The sequence below is a fragment of the Lemur catta genome, chromosome 7, assembly GCF_020740605.2.
Source record: "Lemur catta isolate mLemCat1 chromosome 7, mLemCat1.pri, whole genome shotgun sequence".
In the NCBI taxonomy this organism is placed as follows: domain Eukaryota; kingdom Metazoa; phylum Chordata; class Mammalia; order Primates; family Lemuridae; genus Lemur; species Lemur catta.
Genome location: NC_059134.1, coordinates 58,109,507 through 58,133,345, shown reverse-complemented (window position 1 = coordinate 58,133,345; position 23,839 = coordinate 58,109,507). Strand labels below are relative to the sequence as shown.

The window sequence follows — 23,839 nt, the reverse complement described above, 5'->3', positions numbered from 1 at the left end:
CTGAAACAGAGGTGCTGAAACCACATATTGTAACATCTGTTCTAAACTAGAAATGCTAAATATCCTATTTCAAATATTCTAATTTGTAAATTAATGCCTGTGATGTAACAGTGACACTTTTCTATAATGATCTAGGAACAGTACCATTTTCTTGCCAATTTTATGGATTAATTTCCTTAACTAACCCTATAGTTACATAACATCTATCTGCCTTTTTCTTTTACCATGCTATACACAATTACAACATATGGAACTAGGCTTAATCACACTTTAATAAGAAAACTTCCCTTTGTATTGTTATGTTTCTGTTAAAGGAAGAACAACATGTTACTCTAATATTTTTAATGTACTGACTTTTGTTCAAGATTATGAAAAAAACTGAATCATTTCCCTGCAGACCACTTCATTTTAAATTTATACAGTTTGTTTAGTCAGCGGACAAAAAAAAACAAAGAAAATAAAAGGAAAAAGATACTCAGCCAGATGAGATAGAGAACACTAACACAAGGTTCAATGAGTGGAGTTCTTGGTTGTTCTGTTCCATATGCCAGTACAAAGTCGTGACCTACTGGTGTACGCCTAAACAGAACGCCAGATCAGTCCATTCTTACTGGGCTCAAGAAAATTCTCAATTAGAGCTTCAATGAGTTTCTTCAATTCTTCTTCCAGTAAGGCAGTGTCACTGACAAAAAAAGATTAAGAATTTTGGAATTCTTTATTTTCACATCCTTAAAATTTATTTAAGTTATTTTCATTTTTTAAGAGGGCATATACCTAATGGAATGATTAAACAATTGTTATACAAAAGAAAAATCTACTCAGTTAAAAAAAAAGACAAAAAAAATCATACACAAAGAAAACACCACTGACAAACTGAAGTTGAACTGCACTAACAGGAATTCCTAAGTACAGGACAAATGGAGCAGTTATATTGTAAATCTAAATCTCTTAGGTCAGGTAATTTAATGGCTTTGAACACCAATACCAGGTATTAAGATAAAATGTCTTCTTGAAATACTTGGAAGAATACTCAGTACAGATGTTATGGGGTGATAAGATATATCTTTCACGTAGTAGATGGAGGTGTGATTAAAAGAATGAGATGTTTAAAAAACAAATATGAGGCCAGCTGTGGTGGCTCATGCTTGTAATCCTAGCACTCTGGGAGGCTGAGGCGGGAGGATTGTTTGAGCTCAGGAGTTTGAGACCAGCCTGAGCAAGAGTGAGACCCTATCCTACTAAAATTAGATAAAATTAGCCCAGCATCATGGCGCACGCCTGTAGTCCCAGCTACCCGGGAGGCTGAGGTGGTAGGGATCGTTTGAGCCCAGGAGTTTGAGTTTGCAGTGAGCTATGATGACTCCCCTGTACTTTACCAAGGGCAACAGAGTGAGACTCTGTCTCAATTAAAAAAAAAAAAATGCGCTTACAAGTAAGTCCTTCAAAGTCATCACTGAGGAGCTGCTATTGCCCAAAGCATTTCTACGAAAGCCTCTTTTTAACTGCTTTCACACTAATATTACAAGCTACACAACAAATAAGTTTTTGTTACTTTAATAATCCTTGTTTTTCCTTTCCTTTGAGACAGAGTCTCTCTGTTGCCCAGGTTAGAGTGCAGTGGTGTGATCATAGCTCACTGTGACCTCAAACTCCTGGGCTCAGGGGATCCTCCTGCCTCAATCTCCCCAGTGGCTGGGACTACAGGTGTGTGCCACCACAGCTGGCTAATTTCTTAAAAAATTTTTTATAGAGATGGTAATCTCGCTATGTTGCTCAAGCTGGTTTTGAGCTCCTGGGCTCAAGCAATCCTCCTGCCTTGGCCTCCCAAAGTGCTAGAATTCCAGGTGTGAGCCACAACGCCCGGCCTCATACTTCATTTTTAACCAAATATAGCATTACCCAATTTACTTTACTTTAAACTCTGCTCTGAATGACTTCAGGAGATCTTCTTTCTTTTTTCCTCCAAAGGAAATAAAATCTACTCTTAAATACAAAGATTTGGGGAAATACAAAATAATGTAGCTTGGTTGAGCTCCGAAGACAATTCTAAAAAACCTCCTTCCCAAAAATATATTGGTCAGTGACAACATTATAGGAAGGAAACTTTTAATAGGTTTAAATAGCCTTTTAACATGTTTATCAAGTTAATGTAGCCATAATTCATTCCCTTAAAAGGAAATGAACTGGGAAGATTACGTCAAATTAGATGTATAAAATGAGTATCTGGCAATAAACACAAGTTATTTGTTGATTATTTCTTTATGTTCATCATATAATGGTTAAAGATCAGAGATTCTTTCCAAGAATAGAAATTCATTACAATTTTAAAATTCAATTCCCAAATAATGCAGCTGCTTTGGAAAATAGTCTGGCAGTTCCTGAAAAGGTTAAATAAATGAAATTACCATATGACCCAGGAATTCCACTGCTAGCTATTTACCCAAGAGGAATGAAAACATATGTCCACACTAAAACTTGTATACAAATGGTCATAACAGTATTATTCGTAATAACCTAAAGGTGTACATAACCTGAATGTCCATCAACTGATGAATGGATTAAAAAATGTGACATATCCATACAATGGAATATTATTGGGCCATAAAATACAAACTTTTAAAAAAAGGAATAAAGTACTGACTCATGCTACAATATGGATGAACCTAGAAAACATTATGCTAAGTAAAAGATGGCAGTCACAAAGGACCACATATTGTATGATTCCATTTATCTGAAATGTGCAGAACAAGCAAATCTATAGAGAAAGATAGTAGATTGGTGGCTGCTTAGGGCTCCGAGGGAGAAAAATGGGAAGTGATTTTAAGATTATGAAAAAATTTGAATCACCTCTCTCCAGACCAAATTTATACAGTTTGTTTACTCAGTGACCAAAAAGAAAGAAAATAAAAGGAAAAAGATATTCAGCCAATGAGATGGAGAGAGAATGCTAACACAAGGTTCAGTGCATGGAGTTCTTGGTTGTTCTGTTCCATATGCCCCATTGGTATAAGGCTTCTTTTGGGGGTGATGAAAATGTTCTAAAATTGATTGTGGTGATGGTTATGCAACTCTATGAACATCCGAAAAACCAGTGAATTGTACATTTTAAATGGGTGAACTGTATGGTATGTGAATTGTATCTCAATAAAGCTTTTATTAATATACATACATATATAAAAAAGTACTTCTCACCTCTGGTCAGGTGATGCACACATCTCTGCATAATACTTTATCTTTGGTTCTGTGCCACTTGTCCGAAGAGTAGCAACACAGCCATTTTGAAAAGTAAATGTAATCATTTGGCTATTTTTACTCACAGGCAGCACCTATGCAAAATACATCAACAGCTTAATTACACTCGGTATCTTTTTCATTTTCAAGAATTGTAAAATGCATTCCATTTATTTGAGGTATTTAAAGTAGTCAAATTAGAAACAAAAAGTAGAACGGTGGTTCCCAGAGGCTGAGGGGGATGACGATGGGCAGTTGTTTAATGGGTACAAAGTTTTAGTTTAGCAAGATGAAAAGTTCTAGAGGTCTGTCACACAACGATATGAATATACTTAACACTACCAAACTATATTCATAAATAGTTAAGATGGTGACTTTTATGTATTTTTAACCACAATTGAAAAATTTTTTAAAATTTAAAAAGAATTATAAAATACAAATGAAGACTACCTATGTAATAATTCATAAACATACCATTTACTGAATGCTTATAATAGTCCAGGCATTAGGTTGTATACCTTATATACATGATCTCTGGGCCTCAGCAATAATCCTGCAAAGTATCATTGCCATTTTACAGATGAGGCTCAAAGAGAATCAGCTAAGTGACAGAACAAGAAGTGGGAGCCAGGTCTATCTGCTCCAAAGTCCAAACTGCTTTTGTATTTGCAAAACATTTTCACAAGCTATTTACCAATGGTCTCCAAAGAGGAGCGCACATATCCTGCAGAAAAAATTATTTATATTCTTAGTAAAAATTTCAAAATGAAGCTTTACTGACATTGACTATATGAATTAACACTGGTATTCTTCCTAGTTCACATGTCATTCTGTCAAGGCATCTAGAGGGGGCTGTGAGAGCTATGCTATCACAGCGGGGTTGACAGTGGGACTTTCCCTCAGGTGTCCTGAGCCCTGGTCCTGTCCTTGAGACCCCTCTCTTGGTCAGTGTACTATGATACACCGATTGCTTAAGACAGAGACCTTCCTCTCCTCCTTTTCACTCACAGACCATCAATTAGCAAGTCCTGTCTATTGTATCTTTTATATAGCTCAATTTTGTTCAGTTTTCTCCATCACTACTGCTACTGTATTAAATTCAGGCTACCATCATCTCTCATCTAGACTCTGAAACAATGTACTAACTGATCTGCCTGCCTGGAAGCTTAACCCTCATAACCTACTCACCACACAGGCCCTTCCTCCTCTTACCCCATACTCCAGTTCTCAAGAACTACTGTGCTTCTCTGAAGGAGAACAAGCCTTCTCACCTCCAGACCTTGCACTTACTGCTCTCTTTGCCTGAAACACCCTCTCTTCCTCCTGCATCTGGGTAACTCCTAATCATACTTGAGAACTCAGAGAAGTTCTCAAGGAAATCTTCTATAATCTAAGTAGGGGATTCCTCCTATGCTCTTCCATAACACCCTATGATTCCCCTGGTAGCACTTATCATTTTGTAAAGTAATTGCTGATTATTTGTCCATTTCACCACTAGACTCTTGAGTGCAGAAACAATGCCTTTATCATTGCCGTATATCTATGCCTGTAAGTACAGAAGGGTTTTGATAAAACAATGAGATGAATGTCAATCTGAAATATGAAGACAGAATTCAGGAAGTCTTTGACACTTACTATGTAACCCTGGAGATAACAGCATCTGTGCTACTTGCCTTATAAAATTATTTTAAGAATCAGAGGAGAAGAGATGAAAAAGCACCTTGAATAATGAATATCATACACTTTTTTTTTTTTTTGAGACAGGGTGTCGCTTTGTTGCCCTGGCTAGAGTGAGTGCCGTGGCGTCAGCCTAGCTCACAGCAACCTCACACTCCTGGGCTTAAGCGATCCTACTGCCTCAGCCTCCCGAGTAGCTGGGACTACAGGCATGTGCCACCATGCCCAGCTAATTTTTTTTTTCTATGTATATTTTAGTTGGCCAGATAATTTCTTTCTATTTTTAGTAGAGACGAGGTCTCGCTCTTGCTCAGGCTGGTCTCGAACTCCTGACCTCGAGTGATCCACCTGCCTTGGCCTCCCAGAGTGCTAGGATTACAGGCGTGAGCCACCTCGCCCGGCCAATATCATACACTTTAATAAGAGCTAAGGGGAAAAAAGCATCCCACCAAAGGCTACTGTAAGCACAGCAACAATTAGAGAAATAAAAAGCAAAAGATTTGATTATTCTCTTTAAGTAATTTATAAAGACAAAAACAGACACACACATGCACATACACAGAATATCAACAAATGGAAACCAATATTTGTTGACTGGATGTATAAGCAAAAATGGAATATGGGTAGTATTCTACACAAGAAGCTGAAGATTTTCCAAAATACTTTACATTCCTAGAATCTTGAGACAACATCAGGACATCACAAATGGAAATTTAGGCTAATCATCATCATCATAACAACAAAATGAATAGGATCAGCAATCTATGGCCTCTAAATATTTGTTGAGCACCTCCTACATAGGCAGGGGCTTTGAGAGGCCATGTACAACACAATGATAACATAAAATAGAAAGTAACAAATGACAGGAGGAAGGCATACTATCTAATGAAACCTCAGGAGGAAGACATCTGATTATGGGGCCTGGAGGTCCCATAATGCAGGGACCTGGGAGATCCCATGTGCAGGAGATGACATTTGCCTTAAGTCTTAAATAATGGCTGACATATAGATCTGTAGCACTAGGAAGAAAAGATGAACTGAGAAAACAGCTTGACTAAAAATACAGAGATTAAAAAAAATAGGTATATATGTAAGTTGTGCTATTTGGCTTGAAGTATAAGGAATAGGTTGGAAAGAGAAGTTAAAATTAGATGTATGGCTTTGAAATTATATGCTTTTAGACTTTATTTTTAACATTATTTAGCATCATTGCACATTCTCTCTCTCTCTCTCCCTCTCCCCCTCACCCCAGATAGTACAGATTGTTATCTGGGGAGTGATGAGGATAGGATCAGAGTCACAGAGACCGGTTACTTACTACTGCTCTGGAGTAAAACAATGGGTCCTAGTCTCAAGAAACTTACAGGCCTGAAGTTCCACCACTTGACTATAGTATGAGTTATTATAAATTGTTACAAAGTTTTTTTAAAAAACAGGTACTTACAGGAGCTTCTGGACTGGTAAACACAGGTGTGCTGGGAGGGTGGTGCAGCTCCACACCCCCCACCCCCAGTGCCTTGCCCTGTAGGTCTCTTCCATCTGGCTGTTCCTAAATTGTAACCTTTATAATAAACTGGTAAGCATGAGGAAACTGGATTGAGTCCCATGTGAGATCTGTCCTACCTCTGGACTTTTTGGTGACATGAGCTATTAAATTTTCTAAATTGTTTGAAAAAAATGGATACTTACTGATTTCTTATTAGGTTGACTGCTGTCATATCCAGTGGTAATGTCCCGTACATGTAGTATAGCAAATGTCCCACAAAATTTTGGATATTCTTTCGGAGAATCAAAATTACGAAGCCTTTCAAATATACTTTTAATGGTAGGTGGATCGTAACATAAGAAATACGAAGTTTTTGAAATATGATAACCATATCTGCACAAAGATTTAAAGTGCTAAAATCAGATTTCAGGTAACTCTTTAGAAAAGTAAATATTAAAGATAAGCCTATTATAGTATTTTGTAGAAAGTGGTAATCCTTAATTCAGATAATTTTAATACTTTTTCAAAAAGGATTGACTATTCCTCAAAACCAAATTTAGAAAACTAAGAGTAAGACAAAAAGAAAGGAAGGAAAAATCTACCATGTGAAATTCATAATAGTAGAACTTACTTTTCATAAACTTTAATTAGTTGCTGTTTCAATGTTACATTCATGGTTTCCAGGTAAGATGCCATCTCGGCAACAACAACGGCTGCACTCACCCCATCTTTTTCCAAAACTGAAGTTCCACACAGAAAACCTGAGGATTAAAAAACATTTAGAAAAGAGGAAAACTTAAGCCTCTAATGTCAGTAGTTTTATGTTTCTTCAGAAGGACCAGTGAATTTAAAAGCCTAGAAATAGATGAAACCCATCAATACAGAATGTATTTAGGGGACACTTGGTTCTTTTAATTTCCGATAAGAAATGCATCTACAAATTTCTGAGTTTGCTATAGTTTTTACAATTCAAAATATAAAAGCAGAAGACAGAAATTCCTCTCTACAGAATTACATTAAAAAATTCTCTCAATCAAATTTCAAAGGTTTTAATATTTACTACATACCAATAGATTCTTCAAATGCAAAAAGGACTTCTTTCCCATTTTCCAGGAGGTCTTTTATCCTACTTCCAATCCATTTAAAACCTGGTAATGTTTCCTGAAATGCAGAGGAGGCCACTCTAGTTAAGTGACTCTCTCATAAATACATTTTAGAGAAAAATCTGCCACTAAATGCACATAACACTCATATAGTGATCTTCTGTTATGATCTTCAATCCACAAGGATTTATACAGTGGTAGACTTATAGTGACAAAGTGCCATAATTATACACACTGCCACTACTGATGACCTACTATTTATTGAGCATAATAGGTTATTTATGCCAAATATAATCCAATATTTACAAGTGACATATATAGTCACAAAGTAACACAAACACACTATGATCACTTACTATTTATTAAGTACTATAATAGGTGCCTTACATCATCTTTATTAATGCTCACACTGTTGCTGAGACAGAGGCTCAAAGGTTAAATAAATCTGCCGAAGATTATGCTGCATATAAGAGAGGCAGTTGGGAATCAATTATACTGCTTCTCAGAAACTGTCCTTTAAACGCTATTATTAATATAACCACTAATATAGGAGTACCTATGAAGGTTGGTGGATATAGTCTCCCTGAGTAATTAAAGGCCATGAAGCTTTTTAGTGATGCACTTTTAACATTATCACAACATACACTTGAACCAAGTGTACTTTCCCATAACTGTGGCCTAAATAAAACCACCAAGACAGTTACAAAGTACTACTTTAGTAATTAGATTTGAGGATTTTTCATCTAATGAGCTACTGCTCACTTTAAAGACATGATGTTTTAGAGTCAATAGGAAAAATATGTGATATACCTAATTCTAAAGCTCACCATTACTAAGTTTTCTAATTCATCCCTCTACCTACCTCCTCACCAAAAAAAAAAAACAAAAAAGCCAAAAATCTCCCCCTCACAACAATAAAAAAAGCAAATTTATAATATTTAACTTTAGAATCATGTTCTTTTTATCTTTTTTGTGTTCACGATACATTTTTCTTGCCACAGATATAAACAAAGAAAACATTCACATTATTGTAATTTGGAATCTTAGGATCAAATAAACTTTCAATATCTTCTATTTTGCTATTTGTGTTTTAGAAAGTCTAAGATTGAAAGCTCTACTTCATACTTCATAAAGACAAGCACAACTTTCTTTTATTCAGGCAATTAGTGTTAAGACCTGTAGCTTGACTATGGCTCAAGAAAAATACCCAGAGGTAACATTTTCACTGATATTTGGCAAAGGTGGCAGAGGAAAAGCAGCTTAGTCCCAGAAGCTGCAAAAATGGTCAGCTTAACTGCCAGAGGTTCACAAAGGTTAAGGATCTGGACAGATCAACAGTCACTACTTGTTTTTTGAATGTAGAATCACTGGGTCTTAATTTTCAATTTAGAAGACTACTTAAAGTTTCTTAAGACTGTGCTTGAAGAACCTAAGCAAGGGATTGATGACACCCATTAATTTTTTTGAATAGAGTCTGTGTTACTGATGAGGTTACCAGAAGCCAGATTTTCCCAGTGGGAAAACCAGATATTGTTGTGTGGAATAATAAATGTTAATGTAATGTTAAAAGAATATCTCATCTTAGTACCAGAAATTCACATACAGTACTGGATGAATTTGGCTCAAGGTATCTACACTATCAAAAAAGATTAAACAAGTATTAACAGAATTAGGAAAAATGGGGGAATTACAAATGAAATCAATGAAAGTAGTTTTGGTAGGGAGATGTCTTTTACATATAGAAATAGGTTTAGAAAAGTAGTGCACAGATATTGTCTGTTCTTACTTCAAAATGAAATCCTTCTTTAAGTGCAATTGCCTTCAAAATTTTAGAAGAGACTGTGGTGGCTAACATATAAACGTTCTTCACATCAGTATTTCTTGATTTATTTTTCTTCCAGCAATCAAATATCCACCACCCAAATAAAGCTGCCAACTCATTCCCTGTGAAAACTTTCCAACGATCACTGTAGAGAGAATGAAAGAAAGAGAAGAAAGTTCGAAGTAAGGACCTTTTTAACTTCTCATTGAAACTTCTTGACTCTAAGACCTACAAATTAGATCAGACGGTAAAAACCAAAAACTATTATATGGGATTTTGAAAAAACATTTACTACTACTTCTTTTCTAACTGACCATGGGTAGGAATGGTTGCAATGTCTTTTGGAAAGTTATTACATTGTTACTTTTATTCTCCTACTTAATGAGTAGGAGATGTGTAAGCCTTTCTATGTAAAGACATCTTCCATATTATAATGGGAAAAATACAGAGTAACCCAGACGACCAAGATTAAGGAATAATACTGACAAAGCAATTTGTTAAGATACTGTGCCATTTTTAAAATTAATTTTTTAAATAATATATAAGGACAGGGAAATAAATGCTCACAGTACAATTGAAGCAGAAAACAATCAAGATATAAAACTAGTGGGCCGGGCGTGGTGGCTCACGCCTGTAATCCTAGCACTCTGGGAGGCCGAGGTGGGTGGATCGCTCAAGGTCAGGAGTTTGAGACCAGCCTGAGCAAGAGCAAGACCCCCGTCTCTACTAAAAATAGAAAGAAATTATCTGGACAACTAAAAATATATATAGAAAAAATTAGCCGGGCGTGGTGGCGCATGCCTGTAGTCCCAGCTACTCGGGAGGCTGAGGCAGGAGGATCGCTTAAGCCCAGGAGTTTGAGGTTGCTGTGAGCTAGGCTGATGCCACGGCACTCACTCTAACCAGGGCAACAAAGCGACACTCTGTCTCAAAAAAAAAAAAAAGATATAAAACTATACATAGGATGATCATAATTTTACAAAAACAATTATATATTTAAATATTTGAGTAGAAAAAAGATAGGAAGGACATGTCAAAGTATCAACTTGGGTGGTTATCTCTGGATGCTGGGCTTATAGGAGATTTATGTTCTTTTTTGATTTTTTCGTATTTTCAGTGAGTCTGTAAGACTTAAAATTGAAAACTGCTTTTCAAAGTTCAAGCTTTTAATCAAATAACAGATTCTACTTACTTCTCCTGAAGTTCTGCCACTGCCAGTCGGTCTGCATCAGGATCTGTGGCTAGAACTATTCGGGCATTTTCTTTCTCTGCCAGTCTCAGAGAAAGTTCCTGAAATAGTAACCCAAAAAGCTGTATTGTACTGAAGAACCTAAATTCTGTGTTAATATTTCTAAATGTAGACACTATGTTAGTGATATGAATTTTAGGAGGCATATAGATTGGCTAAATGTAAATTAAGAAACCTAAAAGTAGGGAACCCACCATAAAAATTTTTAAGAAAATACAACCTATGGCTCCAATATAATCTAAAAGATATAAACTACAGTGGTTTCTGCTTTTGCAAGTAATCTTTGAATTGCCAGTGAGTTCTATCTGTTGTAATGGTTTACTAAACTAGTAATTTAAATATTTAAAAAAAATACCAGCACAGATTCTCCTTCTTCGGGATTTGGGCATTTAACAGTAGAGAAGTCTGGATCAGGATCTTTTTGTTCTGGTACTGGAATTGGAGGCTTAAAACCAAACACTTGAAAAGCCAACTGTACATAGTCATGTCCGACCCCATGAAAAGATGTGTGCACAAATTTCAAGGTCGTCTTTGAGTTTAACTCCCTGTAAAGGAAAATCACCATTTGATCAATATCATAAAACTTGTTATCTGGGATATAATTAAAAATAGTCAAATTCTGAAAAAAGTGATGAAAGCCTTCAGCAGAGGTCTAAGATATTTTTTAAATTTCAGCATATTATAGGAGTACAAATGTTTAGGTTACATAAATTGCTTTCGCCCCACCTGAGTCAGAGCTTCAAGCATGTCCATCCCCCAGATGGTGTGCACCGCACCCACTAGGTGTGAATATACCCATCCCCTTCTCCCCGCTCCCACCTGCCCGACACCCAAAGAATGTTGCTACTAAATGTGCACATAAGTGTTGATCAGTTAATACTAGTTTGATGGTGAGTACATGTGATGCTTATTTTTCCATTCCTATGATACTTCACTTAGTAGAATGGACTCCAATCCAGCTCTATCCAGGATAATACAAGAGGTGCTAGATCACCATTGTTTTTTGTCGTTGAGTAGAACTCCATGGGTGTGTGTGTGTGTGTGTGTGTGTGTATACATACACCCCCCCCTACATTTTATTAATCCATTCATGTATTGATGGGCACTTGGGTTGTTTCACACCTTTGCAATTATGAATTGTGCTGCTATAAACATTCTAGTACAGATGTCTTTTTTATAGAATGTCTTTTTTTCCTTTGGGTAGATGCCCAGGAATGGGATTCCTGGATCAAATGGTAGTTCTACTTGTAGCTCTTTGAGGTATCTCCATATTGCTTTCCACAGAGGTTGCACTAGTTTGCAGTCCCACCAGCACTGTATGAGTGTTCCTATCTCTCTGCATCCATGCCAACATTTATTGTTTTGGGACTTTTTGATAAAAGCCATTCTCACTGGAGTTAACTGATACCTCATTGTGGTTTTGATTTGCATTTCCCTGATGATTAGAGATGCTGAACATTTTTTCATATGTTTGCTGGCTATTAGTCTGTCTTCTTTTGAAAAGTTTCTGTTCATGTCCTTTGCCCACTTTTTAATGGGGTTGTTTGATTTTTTTCTTGCTGATTTTCCTGAGTTCTATATAGATTCTAGTTATCAGCCCTTTATCAGATATGTAGCATAAGATATTTTAAAAAACAAACTATGTGGTATTAATTTAAAGATCAAAAGATTTTTTAATTCAAATGGATTCTTCCTTTGTGGTTCAACTTCCTGACCTTGATATCTTCCCTCTATCTGTTGTTAACTCTGTGTAAGTAACAGTTAAACTCTGTGTAAGTACCATCTATCAGAACCATGACAAAAACTTCCTAACTGGTCTTTCTCACTCTCCAGCAGACCCCTCCCCTTTACTTTCTTTCATGTGCAGCTTAGATTCCAAGGTACCTCATTTCAATCACCTTCGTCTATGTCACTCTGGTTACCTTGACTCTCCATACCCCATCCCTTGTTGAACCCAGCTAAGTACCTTTTCCAGGCCTGTACCAAAATAGCTAAATATTACTAGAGTAAATTTCTCAAAAGGATTGAACAGCTTTACTTTCAATGGACACTCAACACTTTCAGGCAATTCTACTTCATTACCCCAAATACTTGCATTTTACTCTCCAAGATGGTGATTTAATTAATACCTTCTTTCTTTATTCCTTTCCTCTCCCTTCCCCTCATACACCATTGAGACAGAGAAGCCATCTGATGGGAACCTCCTAATCTTCCCACACCAAATCTACAACCCCACTAGCATCCATACATATCTTTTCCTTCTTCCATCTGACAACAATGAGCAAGTGTTCTTTCTGTCAAAGGTCAACCCTTCTACTTCTGCTCTGGTCCCCATCTCCTCTCACTCAAGAACTTTAATTAGTACTTAATACTTTGGTTACCCTCTCTCTCCTGCATCATGTCCATTAGCATCTAATCCCCGTTTCTTCGGTCTTTTCCACAGCAAAACTTTCTACATCCTTATCTATCATTTACTAACCACTCCCCCAAATAAATAAAATTTATTACAAAATAAAAATAAAATTTTATTATGACAACTTTCAAACATACACATAACAGTAGAGAATACCTAAATCTATCGCTTCAACACTTACCTCGCTTCAACATTTACCAATATTCTGTCAATCTAGTTTCATTTATTCAAGATATTATTTTATATGAAAATGCTTTAGTATTTACAAACATAACCATAATACCATTATCACATCTAACAAAATGAATAATTTCTTAATGTCTTATAATGCCCTGTGTTCAAATTTTCCCCAACTATCTCAAAAAAATAGTTGGTTTTTAACAGTTGGTTTACTTGAATTAGAACCTGAACAAGGTCCACATAATTTAGTTGCTTCATCTCTCAAGTTACTTTTAGTTTATAAATGTTCCTCTCTGCCTTCCCCAAATTCCATGTTGTTTATTGAAGAAATTAGATCATTTGCCCTGTAGAATTTCCCGTATCTTCAGTATGCAGATTATATCCTTTTGGTATTAACATGTTCCTCTTTCTTGTTTTTTTTTTTTTTGGTAATTAGGCATTTGAATTTAGAGGCAACATTAGATTCAGTTTCAATTCTTTAGGCAAGAATAAGTGCTGTTTATTTTCAACATGTTGACTCACAAAGGGAAGCACATAATGTCTATCTTATTTTTAATGATGTTAAATTAAGATTCAACAGTGTCTTGTCAGACTAATCCTTCCATCATAAAATTTCCCATCAACATTTTTCCTCCCATCATAAACTTTCCCATTAACGTTCACCTACTTGATTTCCCATCAACATTTTATTTGATGAAATGAAATCAACATTTCATCAGCCCTTGATGATCAGTGCTTAGATACATTATGTATTAGCGGTCATAAAATAGCGATTTTCTACTTCTAGTATTCCTTCTGCATTTGTTAGTTGGATTTTTCTTTAAAAAATAATTATCCTTCATCAACTATTTGATTAACCCTAAAATTCAATTCATATAGGAAAGGCAGAACAAATTAGGAGAAAGATTCAAGAACTTACCAATTTTCAGAATGAAAATTTGGAATTTATCAAATTTCAGAATGAGCAATTTTCAGTCCAACAACTCCCAAAAGTGACCAAAGAGGTCCTTCTTTAGTATTACTAATAGTCATGGGCTTTTTATGTTTAATGTTTTAATTCATTATATTGATTATTCTTTTTGATGCCCAATGATCTAATAGGATAGTTAGTAGGAGTCCCTTCAAGTTAGCTCCTATGTCCTTTCGCTATGACCCCAGTATCTTTAACGGCGTCCTTGCTTTACGCCAAGAAAAAAAAAAGGCATCTCAGGTTTATTTCGTACATTTTCTGTCCCAGTCTCGATGAGAATCATCAATTTCTTCAAGGAGCCCTGGTGCCTTTTACTGGGAAATGGTATTTAGAGACCACAATATCTGGGTTTTAGGGGTAGTCATAGGTCTTGTTAGTAATAGAACTAGTATTTTAGCAAGAAGTAAATAAATCATGAGTTCATACTAATATTTCAAATTCATATTTAAAATTGTAATTTTAAAATTATTTTGATTTTACATTTCCTTCTTATACTACAATCTTGGGTTCCTGGTGACATTGACATAATTACCCATATGTTTTATAGTACATGTATATGTGCATGCATATCTATATATCTATATCTATATCTACATCTATAAAGCCACCAACATTGCTACTACTAACAGTACAGCTATGAAATGGAATTTGAGGTGATTCTGTAGTTCTTTATCCTTAGGACATATCCCACTAGAAACATATATTCAAATTATAATATTTTTAAGTCACTTGAAATAATTCTTCTCTGCATGATTATGCCTTCAGTTAGGTTCATTTGTTAATTTGCTTTTGCCCATATACTCTTTAAAAAACAAAAATATAAATGAGCAAAGGTAGAAGAGATAATAAAAGCGGCAGGCCATGGTGGCTCACACCTTTAATCCTAGCACTTTGGGAGGTCAAGGCAGGAGGATTGCTTGAGGCCAGGAGTTTGAGACCAGCCTGAGCAAAAGCGAGATCCCACCTCTACAAAAAATAGAAAAATTAGCTAGCATGGTGGCATGCTCCTGTAGTCCCAGCTACTTGGAAGGCTGACTTGGGAGGATCGCTTGAGCCCAGGAGTTTGAGGTTGCAGTGAGCTATGATGACATCACTGCATTCTAGCCCTGGAGACAGAGTGAAACCCCATCTCAAAAAAAAAAAAAAACAAAAAACAAAACAAAAAAAAACCCCAAAAAATCAAAGGATCAAATTCTTTTTATATTGACTATAGGTACTATAGGTAGCAGCATTTAGCTAGTATTACTGGCCACTCATCATTTTAGAAGGAAATGCAAATAGTTGATAGCTTGATGGCTGTACTTTTGAAAATAAAGTAGAGAAAAAGCTAAAGTCTATTTTGTAGGATACGAAAAACATACTGAACAAGCCAGGATTCCTTATAGCAATAGTGTTAGCTATTTATGTAAAACTTATAGAAATAGTTATGGAAATATAAAAATAGTTAAGGAAAAATAAAATCTTAAGGAAATTTCCTGATCTTATATGAGGAAATATATTTAAGTATAATTTAACAGCTTTGAGATATAATTCACACACCATACAATTCCCCCATTTAAAGTGTACAATTCAATGGCTTTCACTATATTCATAGAGTTGTTCAGCCATTACCATAATCAATTTTAGAACATTATTACTCCTCCCAAAACCTTTGTATCCCATAGCTGCCACCCCCACACCCTCCCATTCCTCTCAGCCATAGGCAACCACTAATCTATTTCTGTGTCTATACATTTGCCTACTCCTGACATTTCATGTAAATGAAATGAGACAATATGTGGTTCTTTGTGACTGGCTTATTTTACTTAGCATAATGTTTTCAAGGTTTATACACATTATAATATGTAAGTACTTAATTTCTTTTTATTGCTGAATAATATTAATATTTCATTGTATGGATATACTACATTTTACTTACTCATTCACCAGTTATGGATATTTAGGTTATTTCAATCTTTTGGCTCTTGGTAAATAATACTATTTAGCTATAATTTTAATATAATGAAATAATACTTTTTTATCCTTTTACTTTCCCTCATTTGTTAACCTTATTCTAAGGTAATACTATCCTATATTCCCACTTAGATACCTGTGAAAACAGATTTTTTTCAGATCTTCCATGTATCTCCTGCAAATGTCTTGCAGAGGGTCTCTCTTCAGTGGGCTGGTATCCACTAAATTATCATTCCAGGAACCATTCCAGGGTTCCACACATTCTTCTATACATTTCAGAATTTCTTTATCATGAGGAGATGTGATCTGGGCACCAGTTTCCCAATAAACCTAAATAATAGGTAAAGTACAGCTATAATTACTTAAAATACTTATCAGATCTTTTCTTAGCTACAGTAGAGATCTTTGCCTTTATGAAGAAACACATCAAATTAATCAAGTAAAAAATGTCAACATGAGACTATTTTAATAAATTATAAAAGATATTGATGGTAATGATTCTACAAGGACTCTAATAAAATGATCACATATTATTTTCTCTTTTAGAAATATATTTTATTATTATTTTTTTTGAGACAGAGTCTCACTCTGTTGCCCAGGCTAGAGTGCCGTGGCATCAGCCTAGCTCACAGCAACCTCAAACTCCTGGGCTTAAGCGATCCTACTGCCTCAGCCTCCCGAACAGCTGGGACTACAGGCATGCGCCACCATGCCTGGCTAATTTTTTTTTTTCCTGTATATATTTTTAGCTGTCCAGATAATTTCTTTCCATTTTTAGTAGAGATGGGGTCTCGCTCTTGCTCAAGCTGGTCTCGAACTCCTGACCTCGAGTGATCCTCCCACCTTGGCCTCCCAGAGTGCTAGGATTACAGGTGTGAGCCACCGCGCCAGGCTGCTAGAAATATATTTTAATAACAATACAAGTAAAATACAAGCATGACAACATTATAATATGCATATACGATAGTATCCAATCATACTCTTAGATTTATAACTATATACTAAAGATATATCAAAGACATCAAAGATAATCAAAGAAACCATAGAATATCCCAGAAAACTTGATACTATTAAACTTAACATTGTAAAGTGGTTATGTTATATGATATGGAAAACATCTTTTCACCATAAATTAAAGTAGAATTTATATCACACCAAATAAATCTGTATCAGGAAAGACACATATTATTCATATACATTTCAGTAAGTTTTCAGTTTGTCAAGTGGTTTGATTAACAAGACATTAGGAACAGTTACCCAAAAAGCAAAAAAATGTAATTCTTATAATTCACAGGATCCCAAAGTTAGAAGGGACTTTGCTTAGAAAGTATCTATGCTGACTTCTACCATGTATATGACATGAATTCCTTCTATTGCTTGCTGAATGAAGGAAAGAAGAATACATATGAATATGTGCCAAACAATATGGCAAACTAGATGATCTAAAACTTCTCGCTCTATAAATACAACTCAAAATGCTACATTAAATAGAAAAACATTATCTTAAATGCATCGCTTAATTTACAAGAAGAAAGGGACAACTCCAGGCAGTGGGGAGAAAAATAAAGCATTAAAACCAGAGTGATAAGCCTGTGAGACTGATACTGCAGTTGCCTGGGGTTTGGGAACTGTCCATTTATCTGGTTCTTGGGTTGTGACATCTGTGTGCAAGGTAGGGAGCTGGAACTAAGACTCCTTAATAAAAATGGAATCCCTGAAGCATTTTACTCTCAGTGTAAATACAGAATTGAAAAAGTTCTCCCCACTATTATAGAGAGATGATGAGGAAGCATGCCTGTTTCTTCTTAGGTTTTGGGTAATTAAAAAAAAAAAAAGAATCAAAACCAAGGTCTGCATGTCAACTATGGTAGAATGAGAACTGACAAATTAGCATGGAAATTGCTCCTAGTGCCTGAAACCTTGAGGTTCTGGCAGAATTTTAAACAAACAAACAAACAAAACTGCTCTGGAGGGATGCTCGTACATTCCAAGCCACAAAAAAGATTCCCTCCATAAAAGTCCTGAAAGCTCAGAGTGAAAATTTATGAAACATAAGGAAAAAATTCTGCCCCCTTCTTCTTGCTTTTTTTGTAGACATGATACCTGGAGGTACGGCAACCATCATGTGATGGTCATGCTTAAGGGAAAGGCAAAAAAAAAACCAAAACGCTGCGGAGATGCCAGGCCTGACATCATTGAGCTGTAGAACCATGTCTGGAGCTACCTATTTCTGGACTTTTTGTTATGTGAGAAAAATAAACTCCTGTCAGCTTCAGCCACTTTTGCTGGTTTTACTGAACCTCCAGCAGCTATCTGATACAGTAATAGAAAAATTCATGCAACAAAACATACCCAGGAATAAACTTTAAAAGAAATGTGAAAAATCTAGTTAAAAAAAAAATAAACCTTTAAAATGCTACTAAAGGATCTAAAAGTCTTGAAAGAATAGAAAGACATCCTATTTTTGAATAGGAAGACTCAATAATAATATAAAAATATTGAAGGTCTCTAAATTAACCTGCAAGTTAAATATGATACTAATTAAAATGACAAAATAATGCTTCCAAATGGAAAAAATACCATAATATCATGCAGGGAAAAGCATCATAAAGTCAAGAGGACTGGAGGAAAATATGTGCAGAACAGATGACCAGGAGCTACTATTTACATATAAAGAATTCCCACAAATCAATAAGAAAAAGTATAAAAGAATAATGGGCAGATTCTTTAACAGATGAAAAACTATAAAGTTCCTAAAAGATAAGATTGGAGAAAGTCTAGAGTATCTTAGGTTCAGCAAAAAACTTTTTAGACACAACACCAAAGGCACAATGAGTGACAGAAAGTACTGATAGAGGTTGGGCGTGGTGGCTCACGCCTGTAATCCTAGCATTCTAGGAGGCCGAGGCGGAAGGATCTCTTGAGGTCAAGAGTTTGAGACCAGACTGAGCGAGAGCAAGCAAGGTCCTGTCTCTACTAAAAATAGAAAAATTAGCCTGGTGTGCACCTGTTGTCCCAGCTACTCAGGAGCCTGAGGCAGGAGGATCCCTTGAGCCCAGGAGTTTGAGGTTGCTGTGAGCTAGGCTGATTGATGCCACTGCACTCTAGCCTGGGCGACAGAGACCGTGTCTCAAAAAAAATGAAAGAAAAAGGAAAGAGGAAGGAAGGAAAGGAAGGAAGGAAGGAAGGAAGGAAGGAAGGAAGGAAGGAAGGAAGGAAGGACGGACGAACTGGTAGCTGGACTTTAAAATTAAAATTTTATGCTCTGCAAAAGACACTGTCAAGAAAATGAAAACACAAGCTGTAGACTGGGAGAAAATATTTGGAATGTTACACAAAATAAACAAAGAACTCTTAAAACTCAACAATAAGAAAACAACCCGATTAAAAATTGGGCCAAAGACATCTCACCAAAGAAGATATACAGATGGCAAACAAGTATCTGAAAAGATGCTTCACATCATATGTCATTAGGGATATGCAAATTAAAACAACAATAAGATACCACTACACACCTAGAGTGTATAGTGGATTTTGGTTGGCTATAGAGTCTCATGCTCAGAGAAGAGATGTGGGTTCTTAGCTGTCTTTAACAGTTGACCTCTAACTCCTTGAAATTCTTTTTCTCTTTGGTTTTTATGACACCAGGCTCTTGTAGTCTTTCTCTTATCTCCTATCTCCAGCTCCTCTTCTTCCTCCCTTCCCTTAACATTGATATTCCCTAGGGATCCATCCTTGACCTCTTTCCTTTCTACTTTATACTGTCTCTTGGCTGCTCTTCCAAGTGAAGGACTTCCAAATACTCTTATATGCTCTTTTATGTGTGGTGACCCCAAAATCTTTAACTTCAGCCAGATTTCTCCTCTGAGCTACAGGTCTATAATATATCCAACTGCCTATAGGATATTGCTACCTGGACCACAAATACCTCAAACTTAAAATGTCCCAAACTGAATTAATCATGCTTCCTCCCTGTCTCTGTGAATGTAACACTGCTCACTTAGCTGGCCAGGGCTAAAATCTTAGATAAGTGTTAAATCTTCTTTTTCCAAGGAAAATAGAGCCCAGTGGATCTGGAGTCCTCCCACACAAGAAGAAAAACACATACAAGAACGTGGACTCATCACCCAGAAGCCCCAAACACTGGCTCAATACTGTGCTATATATCTTCTATTTCCCCTCCAAAGCCACTTTTCACCCTTCTCCAGCTCTGCTTTCTGCCACTTGACATATCAAGTGGGTCCTGTGGCCAATGGGGAGCACCAGCAGAAGGTCAGAGGGAGAGGAGAGTGAGGTCAAGGTACCATTACTTTGGCTCTTTCCTGAAAATGCCTATTATTCTTCAAGTTCTTGGTACAATACGACTTTATTTCTGAAATGTAGAGAGGATGGATTTGAGAAAAGACAGAGAAATCAAGGGCAATTAGAAGTAAAAGGACCAACAAAGAGACTTTTGTAATTGTACACATTGAAAAGTAGGGATACATATTCTTTGAGGGCCAGCCTCAATGTTTTTAACCTTCTGTTTCCAATGTCTGGCTCTGATATCCACTGTAGAAAATATATTCAGCACATATTATTTGAATAAAATAAGAATGATAAAACAAGCAAAGGTCAGGAATCTAAGGTTTACCTTGTATCCGTTGTCTTCCTTGCGGTTGTGAGATGCAGTAATCATCACACCTGCAACTGCATTGAGCTCCTGGACTGCATATGGCTGAAAAAATAATAACGTCATGATTCCATTTTTCTTCCTAGCTACTCATACATTTGACATGAGAATAACTTTGATTAAATAATAGGAAAAGACATTATAATATTGCTTTTGTTGATACCTTGTTTATTTTCTATTTATTTGATTTTTCCTCATACTTTATTGCCTTCTTTTTACTTTATTTGGATTTATTCTGTTTTAGCCCAAACATATTAAGTTAAAAGCTTAGCTCATTATTTTTAAATCTTTTTTTCCTAATATATTCATTAAGGCTATCAATTTCTCTTTAAGTAGGGCTTGAGCTATATCTCATAATTTTTGCTATGTATTGTTTTCATTATTGCTCAGTTTTCAGTACATATAGGCAGTCCTTGCTTTGTACAATTCCGATGTACACAAATTTCTGGTACCATATTTTTGTTTAATAGCAGCAGTCTCCCAACAACACGTCCAAATTTCAGTTGCCGTGGTATACTAATCATAAGCAAATGCTTCAAGTACACACTTGGCTGTTAGCTACTCAGTCCACAGATCACTAGGTATATAACAGACCTATCATGATCGGTGACCAGTCATGTCACTCTTTTAAAGCCTGTCAGTGATAGGTCACTGAGCATCTGTTATTCAGCCCTCACACAAACAGCAAAGCATGCAGCTAGCTGTGTTGCCTCCTTGACTCCCAGAGATAAACCCACAAGACAGTTCATAAAAATAGATAATTGAAAGTGGGCATTGGTCAGTAAAGAAACAAAAAGTAATAATAATGGAAGGAAAATTTGAAATCAATGTAAATACAGTTATAGAAAAAATAGCTGGGAATACTGACACTGCTACCATTCATGAGACTCTAGATATGCAACCAGGTGAGCTTAGTGAAGGTGAACATATGGATTAAATGAGGAACGAGGCTGTGATGAAAAGGATGAAAATGTTCCAGAGAAAGAGATCCCAGCAAAATGATCTCACATTAAAGGAACTCTCAGAGATAGTTCATGACACTGAAAGTAACAAAGCGTAAAATGCTGGAAGCTAATCCAACCGTATAACATTGCCTAGGCATAGAAAAGATGCTTGCTTATATTGTAAGTTACATGACAACAAGCAAGGACTGCTCATCATATCAAACTTCCTGATAAGTTTATTTACAAAGAAATAGAACACCTTTTTTCTCAATGTTTCTAATGTTTTAAAGTACAACGTACTAAAATAAATATTAGTTTCACCATTTTTTTCCTTTCATTATACATTTTTATCCAAGAGTAAGGGTATTTTTAACATTTGGGCAAAAAAATTTTAAAGGTCATGGAACAATTGTAATTTTTCCCATTGATTATTAAGATCACTTTGCATGGTTTTAGCTTGCACAGCTGTCTTTACAGTCCTGCACAACCATGCAAAGAAAGGACTGCCTGTAGTTTCTAATCTTCATTATAATATTAATATCTTCCTTAATCCATTAGCTATTTATGAATGTGTTTTTTAAAATTCCAAACATAGGGGGTTTATGGGCTTTTTTATTTCTAACGTTATTGCAGCAGGGCCTAGGTATATGGCTTGATAAGCTCTTCTATGGCATTTTTTGAGCCTTTCTTTGTGACTCTGCTTAATAATAATGTATGTCCTACCATTACCGAACACAACGTTTTTACACACACACACCTCAGGTCAAGCCAGTTAATGGTATGTTCAAATTTATCCTTAATCATTTTTGTCTGCCTGATAATCTATTTCTGAAAGAAGAGCATTAAAATATCCCACCATAACTGTGGACTTGTCAACTTTTATAGATCAAGTTCTCAGGTAGTTCAACAAATGCTTCTTGAATGAAAATAAGCTCAAAGCAAAACTTGTTTTCCTTCCATTGGTCCCTCATATCACTCAAGTCAGAACTATATGCATGAAAAAGATTTGAATCCTAGTTGACTTAAGAAATCTTTTCAAGAGCAAACTGTATCATCACTAATACAACATACTTACTACAAAAGGTGTAGGAACATATCTTGAAAAAAGATACACAGGAACATCTTTGGCCAGCAAGACTGCAGCAGTGAGTTTAGCAAGCCTAAAAAAAGAGAAATTTCATTTAGTCCTTAGCTTACCATACCTTTTAAAAACCAATCTTCCACATAAATGTTTCATATTATAATTATTCTAAATAATAGTAGCCTAATAGAGCCAATTCTTACAATCACTGATTATTTAAGCTTCATGCTCCAACTGAAAAATTTTAAATATTTTTAAAAGGAGCTTAACAATTAAGAGAATTGACATTTCTGTTTCTTTCTTTTCCTTCATTCATTTTTTTAATGTCTCTTTTACTAAGAAATAAAATCTGCAGAAGGCAAAAATAACGGAAGAAAGTGAAATAAGAGACTTTGATGAACCCAGTACACCTAATTACTCCCTGAAAAAAGGTATCACTACATCATGATTATTTATGAAAATACCCTAAAATTAATCAAATAGGGCTATAATAAGAGAATATAAGCTACATAGTTACTCCTACCCAGTGCCTTCACCAAAATATTAAAATTATAATATAAGCTATTATGTCATTCTAAATATGAGCTCTAAATATTTTAAGATTTTACTCCTTCCTATAAAATATAAAAGCTTATCTTTGAAATGCTTTTTCTCCTATTTCAGCTCTAAAATATACATTAGCATGTGATCACAATTCTATTTGACAGTATCCTGTTTCAGAAATCCTACTACTACACAAAAAATTTTTTTAAATGTTTTATTCCACTCCAACTTAATCCTTGAAACAATAAACACTGTACCTCTGGCTGCTGCAGCTGCTAGTTACTTGACCCCGAGTATCATACCCAACAACAAAGCCTCTCTGCTTGAAGTCTGAGAAACATCTCTCAAGGTATTTGTACATCCCCTGAAGCAAATAAACACAAAAGATTAGTCCTGACGAATGCTTGCACTTTATATGACTTAAAATTTCTTATTTTTGTTTGGTGTGCAGCTTACTGGCTTCTAGGGAACTAGCTTCTGTCTATATGCCCATGTTTACAAATGTGGGCACAGTG

At 35.7% G+C, this 23,839-nt stretch overlaps 1 protein-coding gene across 1 annotated transcript in view; it reads right to left on the bottom strand.

The window, feature by feature from the left end:
• Positions 1-218: 218 nt before the first annotated feature.
• The window catches only part of PGM2L1 (phosphoglucomutase 2 like 1), a 46,634-nt gene continuing 23,013 nt past the window's right edge, over positions 219-23,839 (bottom strand). Inside the window, exons 3-14 of the mRNA XM_045555483.1 lie at positions 23,582-23,688; positions 22,776-22,860; positions 20,718-20,801; positions 16,221-16,414; positions 10,924-11,113; positions 10,512-10,609; positions 9,284-9,464; positions 7,462-7,555; positions 7,026-7,155; positions 6,598-6,787; positions 3,193-3,326; positions 219-682 (exon numbers count right to left, since the gene is read on the bottom strand). Of these exons, the coding sequence (XP_045411439.1) occupies positions 580-682; positions 3,193-3,326; positions 6,598-6,787; positions 7,026-7,155; positions 7,462-7,555; positions 9,284-9,464; positions 10,512-10,609; positions 10,924-11,113; positions 16,221-16,414; positions 20,718-20,801; positions 22,776-22,860; positions 23,582-23,688 (1,590 nt within the window). The 3' untranslated portion in view covers positions 219-579. The remainder of the gene's footprint in view (positions 683-3,192; positions 3,327-6,597; positions 6,788-7,025; positions 7,156-7,461; positions 7,556-9,283; positions 9,465-10,511; positions 10,610-10,923; positions 11,114-16,220; positions 16,415-20,717; positions 20,802-22,775; positions 22,861-23,581; positions 23,689-23,839) is intronic.